This window comes from Zootoca vivipara, chromosome 1 (genome assembly GCF_965207765.1).
Source record: "Zootoca vivipara chromosome 1, rZooViv2.hap1.1, whole genome shotgun sequence".
Lineage (NCBI taxonomy): Eukaryota > Metazoa > Chordata > Lepidosauria > Squamata > Lacertidae > Zootoca > Zootoca vivipara.
Genome location: NC_142582.1, coordinates 71,229,057 through 71,243,889, shown reverse-complemented (window position 1 = coordinate 71,243,889; position 14,833 = coordinate 71,229,057). Strand labels below are relative to the sequence as shown.

Sequence of the window (14,833 nt, the reverse complement as noted above, 5' to 3'; positions counted from 1 at the left end):
CAGCCAGTGTGGGCATCAAAGAGAATATGCTGAAATTAATGTATAGATGGCATTTAACGCCAAAGAAATTAGCGAAATTTTATAAAAATGAATCAAAGAATTGTTGGAAATGCAAAAATGAGGTGGGAGATTATTTTCATTGCTGGTGGGGATGTAAAAAGATTAATAAGTGGTGGAATGAAATATATGAAGAGATGAAAAAAATGTTAAGGATCACCTTCAGGAAAAAACCAGAATATTTTTTGTTAAGCATCTTACCGGAGAATATACCGGAAGGGAAGAAAAATATTTTCCTCTACTCCTGCGCAGCGGCTAGATTATTAATTGGCCAAAGATGGAAAAAAGAGGAGGTGCCCACGGTCCAGGATTGGCAGGTGAAATTAATTGAGTTTGTTAATCTGGCAAGAATGACGGCAGCGATTAGGAACATATCTAAACAAAAATTATTACTAGAATGGGAGTGTGTGGAATTTTATTTTAGGAAAAATAATATTAAGACTGAGTTAGCGATCTGTTGGGATTAGATTCACATGGGGGGAAATTTATACTTAAATTTGTAAGGGATCTATAAAAATGGGTAAATAGATTTAGTAAGAAAATAAGAAAAGATATTGCAAGTAAGAGAGAGTTTATAAGGAAAGCGATATATAATTGGTTGGGAAGAACGATTTTTTAATGTAAATGTATTGATGTGGAGTATTGTTGATTTGTATAATTTTGTTTGTTGGTTAGTTTGTTTTTGTCTTTATAATTGTTTATAATTGTTTACGGTTTATGAATTTGTTATGTTTTTAAGAAAAGAAATAAAGCTTATTTTTTAATCAAAAAAAAAAAAAAAAAAAGAAGTGAGAGGTCCTCTTGGATGCATCCTCCAACTAGATAGCTAGGACTATAGAACTCTTTCCCATCAAGAATGTACTTCCTTTAATAAACACAAGAAAAATAATAATAATAATAATAATAATAAAAAATTTAGCGGAACCACCTGCTCCATCCGGGCCCAGTACGGGCCACATGATCTCCTGCAATGATTTTGCAAAGTTTTTTGCAGATAAAGTCGCTCAGATTCGGGAAGAGGTAGACTCCACCGTGGGAGCAGGGCCGGGGCGGGGGAGTGCTAGAGTCCTGTCTAGTCAAGTTTTGTAGGATCAATTTCAATCTGTTACCTCCGAGGATGTGGACAGGCTGCTTCGACGAGTGAAACCAACCACCTGTCTCCTTGATCTTTGCCCATCCTGGCTTATAAAAGCTAGCCAGGAAGGGCTGGGCGATGGGCTTCGCGGGTTGGTAAATGCTTCTCTCCATGAAGGAGCCTTCCCAGACCCGCTGAAAGAGGCGGTTATTAAACCGCTTCTTAAAAAACCATCTTTAGATCCGGCCAATATGGCCAACTATCGCCCAGTCTCAAATCTTCCATTCTTGGGCAAGGTGATTGAGCGAGTGGTTGCTGAACAACTTCAGGCACGCCTGGAAGAAGCGGACCATTTGGATCCCTTCCAGTCAGGATTCAGGCCTCATCATGGGACTGAAACTGCCTTGGTCGCACTGGTCGATGATCTCCGGCGGGCTAGGGACAAAGGTAAGAGCTGTTTCCTTGTTCTGCTGGATCTCTCAGCGGCTTTTGACACCATCGACCATAACATCCTTCTGGATCGTCTAGAGGGTTTGGGAGCTGGGGGCACTGTCATGCAGTGGTTCCGCTCCTTCCTCCTGGGCCGTGTTCAGAAAGTGGTGGTGGGGGATGAGTGTTCAGACCCCTGGGCTCTCACTTGTGGGGTGCCTCAGGGTTCTGTCCTCTCCCCCATGCTTTTTAACATCTATATGCAGCCGCTGGGAGAGATCATCAGGGGGTTTGGGCTGGGTGTCCATCAGTATGCTGATGATACCCAGCTCTACCTCTCTTTTAAATCAGAACCAGTGAAGGCGGTGAAGGTCCTGTGTGAGTGCTTGGAGGCGGTTGGAGGATGGATGGCGGCTAACAGATTGAGATTGAATCCTGACAAGACAGAAGTACTGTTTGTGGGGGACAGGAGGCAGGCGGGTGTGGAGGACTCCCTGGTCCTGAATGGGGTAACTGTGCCCCTGAAAGACCAGGTGCGCAGCCTGGGAGTCATCTTAGACTCACAGGTGTCCATGGAGGCACAGGTTAATTCTGTATCCAGGGCAGCTGTTTATCAGCTCCATCTGGTACGCAGGCTGAGACCCTACCTGCCCACTGACTGTCTCTCCAGAGTGGTGCATGCTCTAGTTATCTCTCGCTTGGACTACTGCAATGCGCTCTACGTGGGGCTACCTTTGAAGGTGACCCGGAAACTACAACTAATCCAGAATGCGGCCGCTAGACTGGTGACTGGGAGCGGCCGCCGAGACCACATAACACCGGTCCTGAAAGACCTACATTGGCTCCCAGTACGTTTCCGAGCAAAATTCAAAGTGTTGGTGTTGACCTTTAAAGCCCTAAACGGCCTTGGTCCGGTATACCTGAAGGAGCGTCTCCACCCCCATCGTTCTGCCCGGACACTGAGGTCCAGCTCCGAGGGCCTTCTGGCGGTTCCCTCACTACGAGAAGCCAAGTTACAGGGAACCAGGCAGAGGGCCTTCTCGGTAGTGGCACCCACCCTGTGGAATGCCCTCCCACTAGAGGTCAAAGAGAACAACAATTACCAGACCTTTAGAAGGCATCTCAAGGCAGCCCTGTTTAGGGAAGCTTTTAATGTTTGATGGATTTCTGTATTTTAATGTTTGATGGATTTCTGTATTTTAGAATTTCTGTTTTGTTGGAAGCCGCCCAGAGTGGCTGGGGGAACCCGGCCAGATGGGCGGGGTATAAATAATAAATTATTATTATTATTATTGAGAGGTTGGTGGTGCTACCCACCTGTCAGGCTGGGGCTGCAGATCCAGTTCCTCACCTGTGCCTTTCTTAAAAAAAACCAAGTCCTTAATTCGTTTGGCACCAGTTTGCAAAATTGGAACACAGAGTAGGACAATGGAAGGAAGAGTTTGTTATGGTGTATAATTCTCCTGCATTATTCTTGTCATCTTGTATTTAGGCAATTCTATTGGCCTCATGGGGTAAATATTATAGTGCATAGGTTGGTCATTAGAGCTTCAACTTCCAGTCCCTCTGAAAAAGTTTGTGGGAAATTGTTGCAAGCACTTATCATCGTATTGGCTTGGGTAGCTTGTTTCTCACAACATGACTATTCATAAGCACCGCAAGTTGGAAATTAAGATTTCTTCAAAACAGTCCAGCAATCTTTCATTCCACATTCATATCATTTATTTGAAACCAGTGTCTCCAGCTTTTTGCTGAACGCTTGCTACTTCTGTTCTGATCTTTGCGGCCTAGTTCAAATGGTGATCCCATGTTGACTGTACCACTTCAGACTGCAAGTGGGAACTTACATAACTGAATGCTCTTCCAATAAAAAAAGAAATCCCTGCAAATAAACATCTAGATGTCAAGGAGAAAACTAAGCTAGAATGACCCTCCCTGACATCTAATTTTGTGCATGGAAGTTTGTTTGTTTTAGAGTTTTTACTAACATAATTTTAATAGTACAGAACAATCCTGCCCTCATCTCCTAGAGATCGGAAGGTCGGCGGTTCGAATCCCCGCGATGGGGTGAGCTGCCGTTGCTCGGTCCCAGCTCCTGTCAACCTAGCAGTTTGAAAACAAGTCAAAGTGCAAGTAGATAAATAGTTACCGCTCCGGCGGGAAGGTAAATGGCGTTTCCGTGTACTGCTCTGGTTTTGCCAGAAGCGGCTTAGTCATGCTGACCGCATGACCTGGAAAAACTGTCTGTGGACAAACATCGGCTCCCTCGACCAGTAAAGTGAGATGAGCGCCACAACCCCAGAATCATTCATGACTGGACTTAACTGTCAGGGTTCCTTTACTTTTACCTTTAAGGTAAAATAAAAAACCGAACTAGCAAACAATCTAGTAAGCATCAGGAAGTATCAAAATAATAATAATAATAATAATAATTTATCCCGCCCATCTGGCTGGGTTTCCCCAGCCACTCTGGGCGCCTTCCAACAGAAAAATGAAATAAAATAATCTGTTAATCAGAAAAATGAAATAAAATAATCTATTAAACATTAAAAGTCTCCCTAAACAGGTCCACAGTGTTCATAGCCAGAAAGTTTTGTACGCTGCTGGGAGATGTATTTCATCTTTGCTTGCATAAACAATAAAACAGTGCTAGTCTGCCTCAAAAAAATCTTTATAGTTTGTTCCTCCAGCCAGATGTGGATTATTTGTTCATTTTCCACCAAAATGACTCTCCAAACTGCCTTCTACTAATTGTCTATTTGTATTTTTATGTTGTGACCCATCCTGTGATCTTTGGATGAAGGGCGGTATACAAATAAAACAAACAAATAGTAACATGGTGCCCTTTAGGTCCTTCCAATATTGAGCAACAACTAGCTGGGCAGCTGCAAGACAATAACCAATTAGAAGTTTGAAATGACAGTCCCTTTTCATGTTTTGAAAAACGTTCCAACAGGACCAATTCCAGAGATTTCAATAGTTGCTGTCCAGTCACTTTAGTAATTTCTACAACTTTTCACAAGTCCCCCAAATAAGCTGGAATGATCCTGGTTCCTTACATCTTCTCCAACATAGCCTCAAGTTTGATATCTTCATTTGAAACAGTTTCATAGGCATCATATACATTGCATAATTTTTAATGTTTGTTCCCTTGTGTGATGATCCCAATTTAAATGGGAATTTTAACCATTAAGGATTTCCAGCAATTTATTCAAAATGTTCCAATTTGACTTGCACATTTGTCTCAGGCCCTTCAGAGTCCACATCAATGATAAGAAGTAAATTATCAATGCGGGATATCATGTGAACCCCTGACTACAGTCTGAAGTGGGACAGTCCACATACAAGTTTGCCTTCTATTCTAAGCCTTTTAGGAAAACTTAACTTTTGTATGCTAACTCTGACTTGCCAGCCCTTTTCTATCTCATTGGAACAGAGAAGAGATCAGAGAGATGTACCGGTATGAAGCGGGAAAAATCATAGCAGCACATAGGAAGTTGTCTTATTTAGCGTCTTAAGTTTAGACCCGTGGTCTTATCTAGTTCAATATTGTCTATGCTGACTGTCAGTGGTTCCCCAGGTCTTTGGATGAATTTTAGCCCTACTTGTAGTCTGCCGCTGAGCAACGGTAGGCTGGAGAAGATTTAAACATTGTGCTGACTGCAATTTGTAATACAGTAGTGTCATTTTGCTACAGTAAGCAGAGAAGGGGAGCTTGCATGCATATTGCATTTCTAAGCAGAACATTCTTCTCTAATGATAAATGTTTCTGTGGTTTTCTTTCTCCTACTGACTGTGGGGAAATGTCACATTTTCCAGCAAGTGTGGAAACGCAGTTCCACATGCTTGATCAACAATATTCCATTAGAAGAGTTTTTGACAGAGAATGACAAGAACAATCCAACTGTGACTCAGAATACGTTGTTGGCTACATGAAACTCCTTCTCTTCCCCAACACACTTTCTGAGAGATAGTAGAGAACAAATATTCCAAATGCCCACCTTGAAAGGTCCTGGGAGGGTGTTCTTGTAAGATAAAATCTGTGGAGAAATGTCTTCTGACTCCTACTGATTTGTCTTTAAATTCAAAACTTCTAGTCTGTGGCTGGCTCTGAGTGTTACTCAGTGTTGCTCTGAGTGTTACTCAGAATAAACCCACTGAAACTGATGAACATAACTAGGTCCATTAATTTCAATGCATCTACTATGTTGCTATGTCATTTATTCAGAAATGAGTCATCATAGGTACCATTTGGAAGCCCTGTCTCTCGCAAACATAGTTGTTCAAGAGAACCCTGCAGAAATCTTTCAGTTTCTAATAATCCAGTTTACTTTTTCCATTACTGCAGGAAAATTGTTAATCGAATTGATGATAACAAAGATGGCTTCGTCACCACAGAGGAACTAAAAAACTGGATTAAGCGAGTGCAGAAACGCTACATCTTTGAAAACGTGGCAAAAGTCTGGAAGGATTATGACCTCAACAAAGACAACAAAATTTCTTGGGAAGAATACAAACAAGCCACATATGGCTATTACCTTGGTGAGTAAATTTGAGAGACAAAATTGAACCAGCATACTTGGGAATCACAGGGTGATAGCCAACATGTTTGCCCACCTGTTCTAGGAAGTCAGGAAGTCACAGTTCAATGGAAGAATCAGAAGCAAATTCATAGTTTGCTCCTGATTCTTCACTTCCAGCTGCAGATGTGAAAGGAGAATCTTGCACTGCTTTCCATGCCTAAAGCAAAGCTTATATATAGCGCTGAAAGTAAGCCCTGCTTGTGGCAGGATTCACCTGCAGTTAGGGACTCCTGAGTGGAACCAGTTCTGGCAGGACTTTTATTTGGCAGAAGCTGGGGGAAAATGGTTTCTGAGGCACTTAACAAGGCCTGTGGGGCCAGATGCTCCTTACCTGTAATCTGAGTACTAGCTGTGGATGTCAGAGGCCCAAATTCACTTTGCTTAGAAAAAAAGAGAGACCACTTTACTTGTTTTGATATTACGTATTTCTGGAGTCATTATGACATAGCAAGTGTTCTCTCCCTATGTTTTTATTAGCTTTGAAAGGGGTTAGACAAATTCCTGGAGATTAAGGCTATCGGTGGCTACTAGCCACAATCACTATATAGTACCTCCAGATTCAAAGGGAAGATGCCTCTGGATACTAGTTGCTAGGGAGCGACAGCAGGAGCAGTGTATTGCACTCAGTACCTGATTTGGGGCTTCCCAGATGCATCTTCTTGGAAGCACAGTGCTGCATGAGATAGACCTTTGGTCTGATTTCTTACTTCTAGAAGCGTTCAGATCAGATTCAAGTTACATGTCATCTGTAGGCATCATTCAGGCCTTTGTTACATACTCGCCAGTCCTGTTTGTCTCCATTTTGTCTTATTATTCTGGTTTTCTAGAAAACCCAGCTGAGTTTGAAGATGCAACAGAGCAGCACAATTTCAAAAAAATGATGCCCAGGGATGAAAGAAGATTCAAAAGAGCTGACCTGGATGGTGATTCCGAAGTCACTCGTGAGGAGTTCACAGCTTTCCTTCACCCAGAGGAATTTGAGCATATGAAAGACATTGTTGTTCTAGTAAGCAGCAGAAAAGCCAATCTCATTTCTTTCAGTTTCCATTCATTAAAGAGGTTTGAAAGCTGGCTTCCTCATCTTTTCAGGGCAAGGTTTCCCAGACAATAGTCGCCAGCTATTTCAACAGGAAGGAAAGCTGTTTAAATAATCCTGCTTTGGTTATTTAAACGTGACCTGCTTGGTGACCTCCCTAATATGTTGATCAATATCACATGAATAGCTAGAAAGCTTGGAAGCAAAGTGGTAGGTTGGACCTGAACCAGTTTTGCCCGGAATGTTGTCATCTTTAAGTGTGCTACTGAGCACTTCTGTCAGACAAGCAACCTGATTTTATCATACTACATTGGCTGAAACAACAGTGTGTGGAATTTTTTTAAAAAACTGATATTGTAGCTAATGCAGCATCCTGTGATAAGTCAATGCAGCCAGAACTGTGCATTTCTGTTGCACCTGCCTTTGGTAAACCCTTTCAGCCTCCTGGATTTTACAGGCACACCACTGCTTCAGCAAGGCAATGCAGGTCCATTGTAGTGGCCTATGAGATGAGGTTTACAGAGTCACCTCTGCCCCATCACCACCTTGCTCTTCCTCAGATGTCTCTTATTCAGGGACTTGCTAGGAACACAGAAAGTTTCTGGACCAGGTATGGGGAACCTGTGACCCTCCAGATGTTCTTGGACTCCCCCATAATATGGCTAATGGGCAGGGATAATGGAAGCAACATCTGGAGGACCAGAGGTTCCCCATCCCTGGGCTGCACTGACAGGAAGCAGCTCTCAAGGGTATCAAGACAAGAGTCTTTCCCAGCCCTGCATGGATGTAACATGGAGTTAACCCAAGACCTTAATGCATGTTGAGCATGTTCTCGGTTACTAAGCTACAGCCCTTCCTTAGTTGTAGGGACTGGGTACATCATTCCTGATTTAGATGACAGAATAGAATTCTTTTATTCTAGACCTTTGTTTTTTAATTTTATGTTGTGAACCACCCTGAGATCTATGGGCATAGGATGGTAAACAAAATAAACAAACAAACAATAGATTAAATATTTTTTCATTAAGTTTAGAATAAGCTTATCTTTAATTTTGTAAGATATTAATTCATTTATAGTAGTCCCTATTGCTTATCAAGGTTTATTGTGAAGCTTTATATCTCTATATATCTAGGATATGTTCTATTTTAGTTGTTTGGTGGATTTTTAAATTAATACACTTAGGAGTTGGGGGGTTTACTTTTGGGGGATTTTTTTAAGCTTAGGGATAATATTTTCTCTTTGTCAATATTATATCATTATTGATATTTCCTTTTGTGTGTGTGTGTGTGTGTGTGTGTGTGTGTGTGTGTGCCCCCGCGCTAAAGACTTTGCCCTTGATGTAAAGTGACAGCTCAGAATGAAATGGTTTTATAATCAGTTTGGGCAACAAATACACACCTTTGCAATGACAGCTTTTTTCCCTTATTTTGACAGGAAACCCTGGAGGACATAGACAAAAATGAGGATGGATTTGTGGATCAAGATGAATACATTGGTAAGCCGCAGCAAGGGGATTTCCAATATTTATAATTTCATTTTAAAAGTTTTATTGTGGCTAGTTTGGACAGTCTTCTCCCCAAGTCAAGGGGAGAAAGACACATGCGACATTTGTCATGTCTAGTTTGGACCTCAGATTACCAAAGTACATGGTACCCTCCGTGGTTCTCTCAGTGGAAGTGGGCGCCTTTGGAGTGCTGGTTGTGTCAACCCCATATATTACAAAAAGGAATGTTCTGGGTGCATAACAATGAAGCAGGCCCCTGTTGATTCCCCTCATGTTCTTGCATTTTCAAAGCACCATTGGCATTTGCTACAGAGTGCTTAATGTTGTTCAGTACTAAGGAGTTAATATGAGAGAAGTAATTATTGGGGGCACCGAGGCTTCCCTCCCACCCCCCAAGTCTCTCTAAAAGCCATCCAGTTTCATGTAGATGATTTTTCCTTCCCCAAGTTTCCTTCTGCCTTTTATTCCCTTTCCCACTATTGCTCGTTTGATTCTGATGTTATTCACACAGACACTTGCTGGCAGAGACAAGATGCAATGTTGCTCTGGGTCCTTTTTCTTCCCCTACTTCTGAACCTAGCATAAAAGATTGTGATTGCATCGTAAGAGGGGATCTTGAAAGAGTTGTGACTTCTCCAGCCTTAGAAGAAACCTACTGAGTGAAAGGCATTAGGGCCAAAGTTCTTCTTTACATTTTATTTTTAAATATATACGTTTCCATCAGGATGAAAAGGTGATAAAGCAACATGGAACCTTATCAAAATGCCACATAGATAGCATAACAAATACAACTCTAATAGTAAAAACCAAAATAGAGATGCAGTTTTTTGTCTTTGTAGAAAAAGAGGGCGGGGTGCTTTTGCTAAGGGTGCTTGTAACTATTTGAGCCACTGAAGGCAAGAACCTGGGTCGGTTGCTTGTGAGCATGAGAAACAAGGTGTGAGCGGACAATCCCTGGTGTGAGACAGAATGCAAAATGTTGCTGAGGCCATTTTGTTGTTTTAGTAATCTATATGTCCTTATTTGCTTTGCCCATGTATTTGACTAAACTGGAAATTCCAATTGTAGTTTAGCTTGTTTTATGATGGAGTCATTAGTCTGCTTAGTCTATTCATTGGACTGGTTTTGATGAATTCTCTTAATTTTTGTATATTGGGAGGAACATTGTGATCATTTGTCTGCACAAGCACTTCTGCTTGCTAAACAGAACAGTCTTTCTCGGGGTTCCAACCTCCCCAACAGCCCATAGGGTGTGGCCCACACAGGAAGAGAAGAGGGATGGAAAGCCTGTTGCAATAGCAGAATTCGTCGTGCTAGCTCACACTAGTGCAATTGCTTAGTTGAAACTGGTCCATTCTATATCATTTTTTCTCTGTAGATCTGGTTATAAATAAATAAATAAATGGCATATGGAAGAGGTAAAGAGAGTATGTAGCAGGTAGGATCTTATTTTTTCCACCTGAGAAGTATAGTCAGACTCCATATAAGTTACGGATATAATATGGCTTGTTTCCAATACCTGTGTGAATGACAACAGTCATTCAGTGGACAAACAGGAATATGCCTTTTCCTGCACTGTGTGCAATGCAGTCTCCACAAATGGAAGCCCTCACTAATGGTTGCCCACTTCACATTTCTCCTTCCTCATGAGAAATTATGAGATTCCACCTTCCTTGCATACAGAACCACTGTCATTCTTTTACATGTGTGGAGGAGAGGAGAGGAGAAGATACTTCTCCTTTATGCAAAGACTCTTGCCACTTTGGCCAGCAGCAGGACTGGGCCTAGATACTGTGTGTGTGTTTTTGTATTAACTTTCAACAGCACTAAGGCTGTATAAGCTTGCCAATGGCCAGGGGGATAATCCCCATGTAGATCTCAAAGTCTGACAGATACCATCAGCCTCCACGTCGGTTTTCATTACCACCATCGTATGGCTTAATTGAGCATTACAAATATGTTGACAAAAGTTAAAAGCCCACATCACTTTTTACTAGACTGCCCACCGACAGAAATCCTGATGTAAATCATTTGTGGTATGTAAGCAGCATGAAACAAACTCTGCACATGTAGAAGATGTTTGTGCCTGCTTATCTGGAGGCAGTTCTCATTCTTTATAGGTGAGTGGTGATTTTCAAGGCCAAGTTAATTGTGCCCAAAGTAGATGGTATGATGGGAATGCAGCTTTTTTTTAGGTGTTCGACTGGAACATTGTTCTCCATCTTTTCTGGCAGGTCTTGACAAGGTAGTGCAGAAGTGAGCAAGCCCAGGCCTGGTACCTAATGTGGCCCTTTAGGCCCCTGGAACTTTCTTCAGCCCACACCCCTCACTGAGCCCTGCTTTTCACCCTGAATGTTGTTCCCTGGCTGGAATATGTCTTTGAACTTTACTAATGCCTCTTGCTTGTCTAGATGGAGGAGAGGGAGGCCTGGTGAGCTGGAAAAGCTTCCCCACCCTTGAGGTAGAAGAACAGTTATTGAATGGTATGGGTGTAGCAATAACAGTGAAGGTACTAGGCTGATAAGTCATAATTCAATAGGTAACTCATAGCAGTGTTCCACCTGTCTTCATGAGGGTAATTTGCATGGTGGATAGCTGGGAAATGACACCTCTTTCTAATACACCATATATAATGACTTGTATCTCTAAAGATGCACTCAAAATTACCTACTCAGTTGTACTTATTGGCTTTGCATCATCTTACATCATTTCCTGCTCTTCATGTAGCCTACTGCTTTTGTTGTGGAGAGGAAATTGCAGATCAAGAGTAGCAGATCTAACTTATAGGAAAGGGAACAACGTATATACGTTGTGTAAGATATTTAAGCTTGTGGGGGTTGCCTCCTTATGGTGGTGATTGGCATTATTACCATGACAGCAGCTGGCACAGCAAAATGCTGAATGAAGATAAAGACGAGGTGGGCCTACCACCAAGCAAACACAAAATAGGCATAGAGAGCAGGTCATCATTGTGAAAGTATTTAGAGTGAAGCCTCCCCTCCCCAGGATTTATAACCAGGAGAGGTTAAGAATGGAAGAAAGTGTAATAAATAACAATAAATAATAAACATGACACTGTTTCCTCTCAGCTGATATGTTTGCGCATGAAGATGGTGGTCCAGAACCTGACTGGGTAATAACTGAACGGGAGCAGTTTGCAGATTTTCGGGATCTCAACAAGGATGGGAAGATGGATAAAGAGGAGATACGACACTGGATTCTCCCACAAGACTATGATCATGCACAAGCCGAAGCCAGACACTTAGTATATGAGTCGGATGTCGACAAGGTACTTAGTTCTCTCACAGAGTTCATGAATGGTAGATTATTGGTTTACTTGCTGCCTTTTTGTACAATGTCAGCCTACCAAGCATCAAACCTTAAGGACTCTGTAAGGAGATCACTAAAAAAAATGATATAAATGTGGTAATGTTAATGCCACCCATTGATTATTCAGGAAACACAAAAAAGGTAAACTACGGTGGAAGTGGGAGAGATCCAAATGCTAGACCCAAATGATAAGAGTTTACATTGTGTTCTAATTCCGAGATCGATGTGTGGTCATATTTGCACAATATTCTATGTGTTTTTCCTATCAGTGGAAGTGTGCATCTAAATTCCACAGAACTTTCAATGCCCACAAGTCATGATACCTATATGCTACCTCCATATATGCCTCTGGATTACCAGTTATTGGTGAGCGGCAGCAGAAAAATGTTGGTGAACTACATGGGCCTTTTATCTGATCCAGCAGTGCTCTTTCTATGTTTTAATCCTGCCATTGTAATGAGTGGGGGAACATTTGATGCTAGAGGAGCCCAGATATTCACGTCGAACTCCATAATACAGAAGGGGACTGGACTTGATTGCTTCAGAGACACTCCCCACTCTGCAACTAGAAATATGAAAGATAGTGGTATAGGCTGGGTCTGGGTGTGTTATTTGATTGGTATTTTTATATCCCCTACCTTCTCCCACATCCATGCCTATCCAGCATATAAGAGAAACAAATTCTAGCAGTAAAATCTTTATAAACTTTATAAATTTACTTCATAAAGTTAAATCCTACAAATACAAAACTAATATGTTTATAAAATCCAAGGGCAGCCTAAAATTGACATAAGATAGTCCAGGGTAATAGATCAGCCTCCACTACAAATTTCAAAAGAGTGCTCTTGTTTAGTGTTCCAGTCAGTCCGCCATGTCCCCCTCCAGGACACTCTATTCCATCTTCGTTTTTTTGGCCAACTGTCAGCATTCTGAGAACACATAGTATTCATTTATTTAATTTTGGCAGGTATTGGGTGGGGGGGTCACTATATACTTTATACTTTGGTAAACCTCAGAGCTCTACTGACATTTGGTTAAACACAAAGAGTGCTTATGTTGCCCACTCTTCGAGTAAATACAGCTTATATATTGCCTCATGCCATGAAGGTCTTTTCTTAGTGAATCACAGAGCAGAATAAAGTTCTGTTGTTTTTAGACACAGCACTCAAACCCTTTTATAGAATCTCAGTTTAGATTATACTAAAGACTTTCATTTCCACCCCCTCCAGGACCACAAGTTAACCAAAGAAGAGATTCTGGACAACTGGAATATGTTTGTTGGAAGCCAAGCAACAAATTATGGAGAAGACCTCACAAAAAACCATGATGAGCTATGATGTTTTTTGAAAAGCAAATACACTAGAGACTTGTTTTCCTGTATATAACCAAAGCAATAGTGGCTATTTTAGCAGATTATATTTTTAATAAAGATATTTTTTAGCATTGTAGAATATATAATAGGTTTACCACTTTTTTAATTGCACATTTTTATTTTACATTTCAGTATAATTTTGTGGATGCACTTTTCAGTTACAGCTTTTGATACACTTTCAACTCAGCCATAAATACTCAGACTTGGAATTCTCACTGACATTGGTGAGACTTAGCTTGTAAAATGTAGTATATAAGAGGAGTAGCCTCATAGAATACCCTTGTATGTTGTTGACCTATACTGTATCACACTGCAAGTGTGTGTGGTGGGTTGCAATTGGTTCAGTGCTTCCTTATAACACATTCAATAATGTCAGGCTGCAATTCTGTACACATCTAGCTGGGAGTAACTCCTGTTAAACTAAGTGGGACTTCTGAGTAGGCACATGAGGATTGCACAATAGGTAGGGGTCTTCCTGACATGCTGGTTTCCTTTAGTAGAGGAGACTTTTTCAGAAGAAGAACTGTATTGAATCAGGCCATCTGTTCCAGCATCCTGTTCTTGCAGGGGCCAACCTATGGGAAACATTGAAGCAGGACCTAAACTCAACAGCACTTTCCTCCCTTGGGATTTTCATGGGTACAGAGTTTGGGCTTCCCATCTACTTCCATGGCAGTGATGGCTTTCACATTCCCTTGCAGGGGAGAAGCCCTGGGTGGAGGGAACTATATGAATGGTTGGAAGCTCCTGCCTTGGTTTAAATCCATCGTCCTAAATTAGAACCAATAAATCTCTCATTGGCATTTGAAAGACATGGTGCGATGTTTCTGTTCAAGCAGCACAGCTGCTGCTTTCTACACTTTCCCTATGTTTGGTAGAGTGATCCACTTCATATTTATAAAGTGGGTTTTGCCGAATATTATGGGTGGATAGCAGTCATTTCACAGTGGAAATGAAGACACACCACATTTCCAAACTGGACCTCTTGTGAGCATTCAAGAGCCTTTGAACTTTGTTTTGAATCTCCACAAAGGCTATACAGTGGTAGCTCGGTTTAAGTACACAATTGGTTCCGGAAGTCCGTACTTAACCTGAAGCGTACTTAACCTGAAGCGAACTTTCCCATTGAAAGTAATGGAAAGTGAATTAATCCGTTCCAGACAGGTCCGCGGAGTACTTAAACTGAAAGTACTCAGACCAAAGCATACTTAAACCGAGGTATGACTGTACAGCGCAATATTCTGAATTTGTTGTGTGTGTGTATATACATAGATATGCATTGCCACTTTAAGGAGGTTTTATGCTATCAGCTAATAAAAGCTTTTAATTTAGGGGTTTAGAGAGGAGCTGTATTTCAGAATGCATATGAGCTGTTGCATATGATACATTTTTGTCTGTATTGACTTGAAGATACGAACAATAAAAAATATTACATCTTCTGGATAA

General features: G+C 41.4%; 1 protein-coding gene across 1 annotated transcript in view; it reads left to right on the top strand.

Annotated features, from left to right (window-relative positions):
• RCN1 (reticulocalbin 1) overlaps positions 1-14,833 on the top strand; it is a 24,905-nt gene extending 10,072 nt beyond the window's left edge. The window contains exons 2-6 of the mRNA XM_035118110.3: positions 5,910-6,103; positions 6,972-7,150; positions 8,616-8,676; positions 11,775-11,974; positions 13,245-14,833. Coding sequence (XP_034974001.3) covers positions 5,910-6,103; positions 6,972-7,150; positions 8,616-8,676; positions 11,775-11,974; positions 13,245-13,352 — 742 coding nt within the window. The 3' untranslated portion in view covers positions 13,353-14,833. The remainder of the gene's footprint in view (positions 1-5,909; positions 6,104-6,971; positions 7,151-8,615; positions 8,677-11,774; positions 11,975-13,244) is intronic.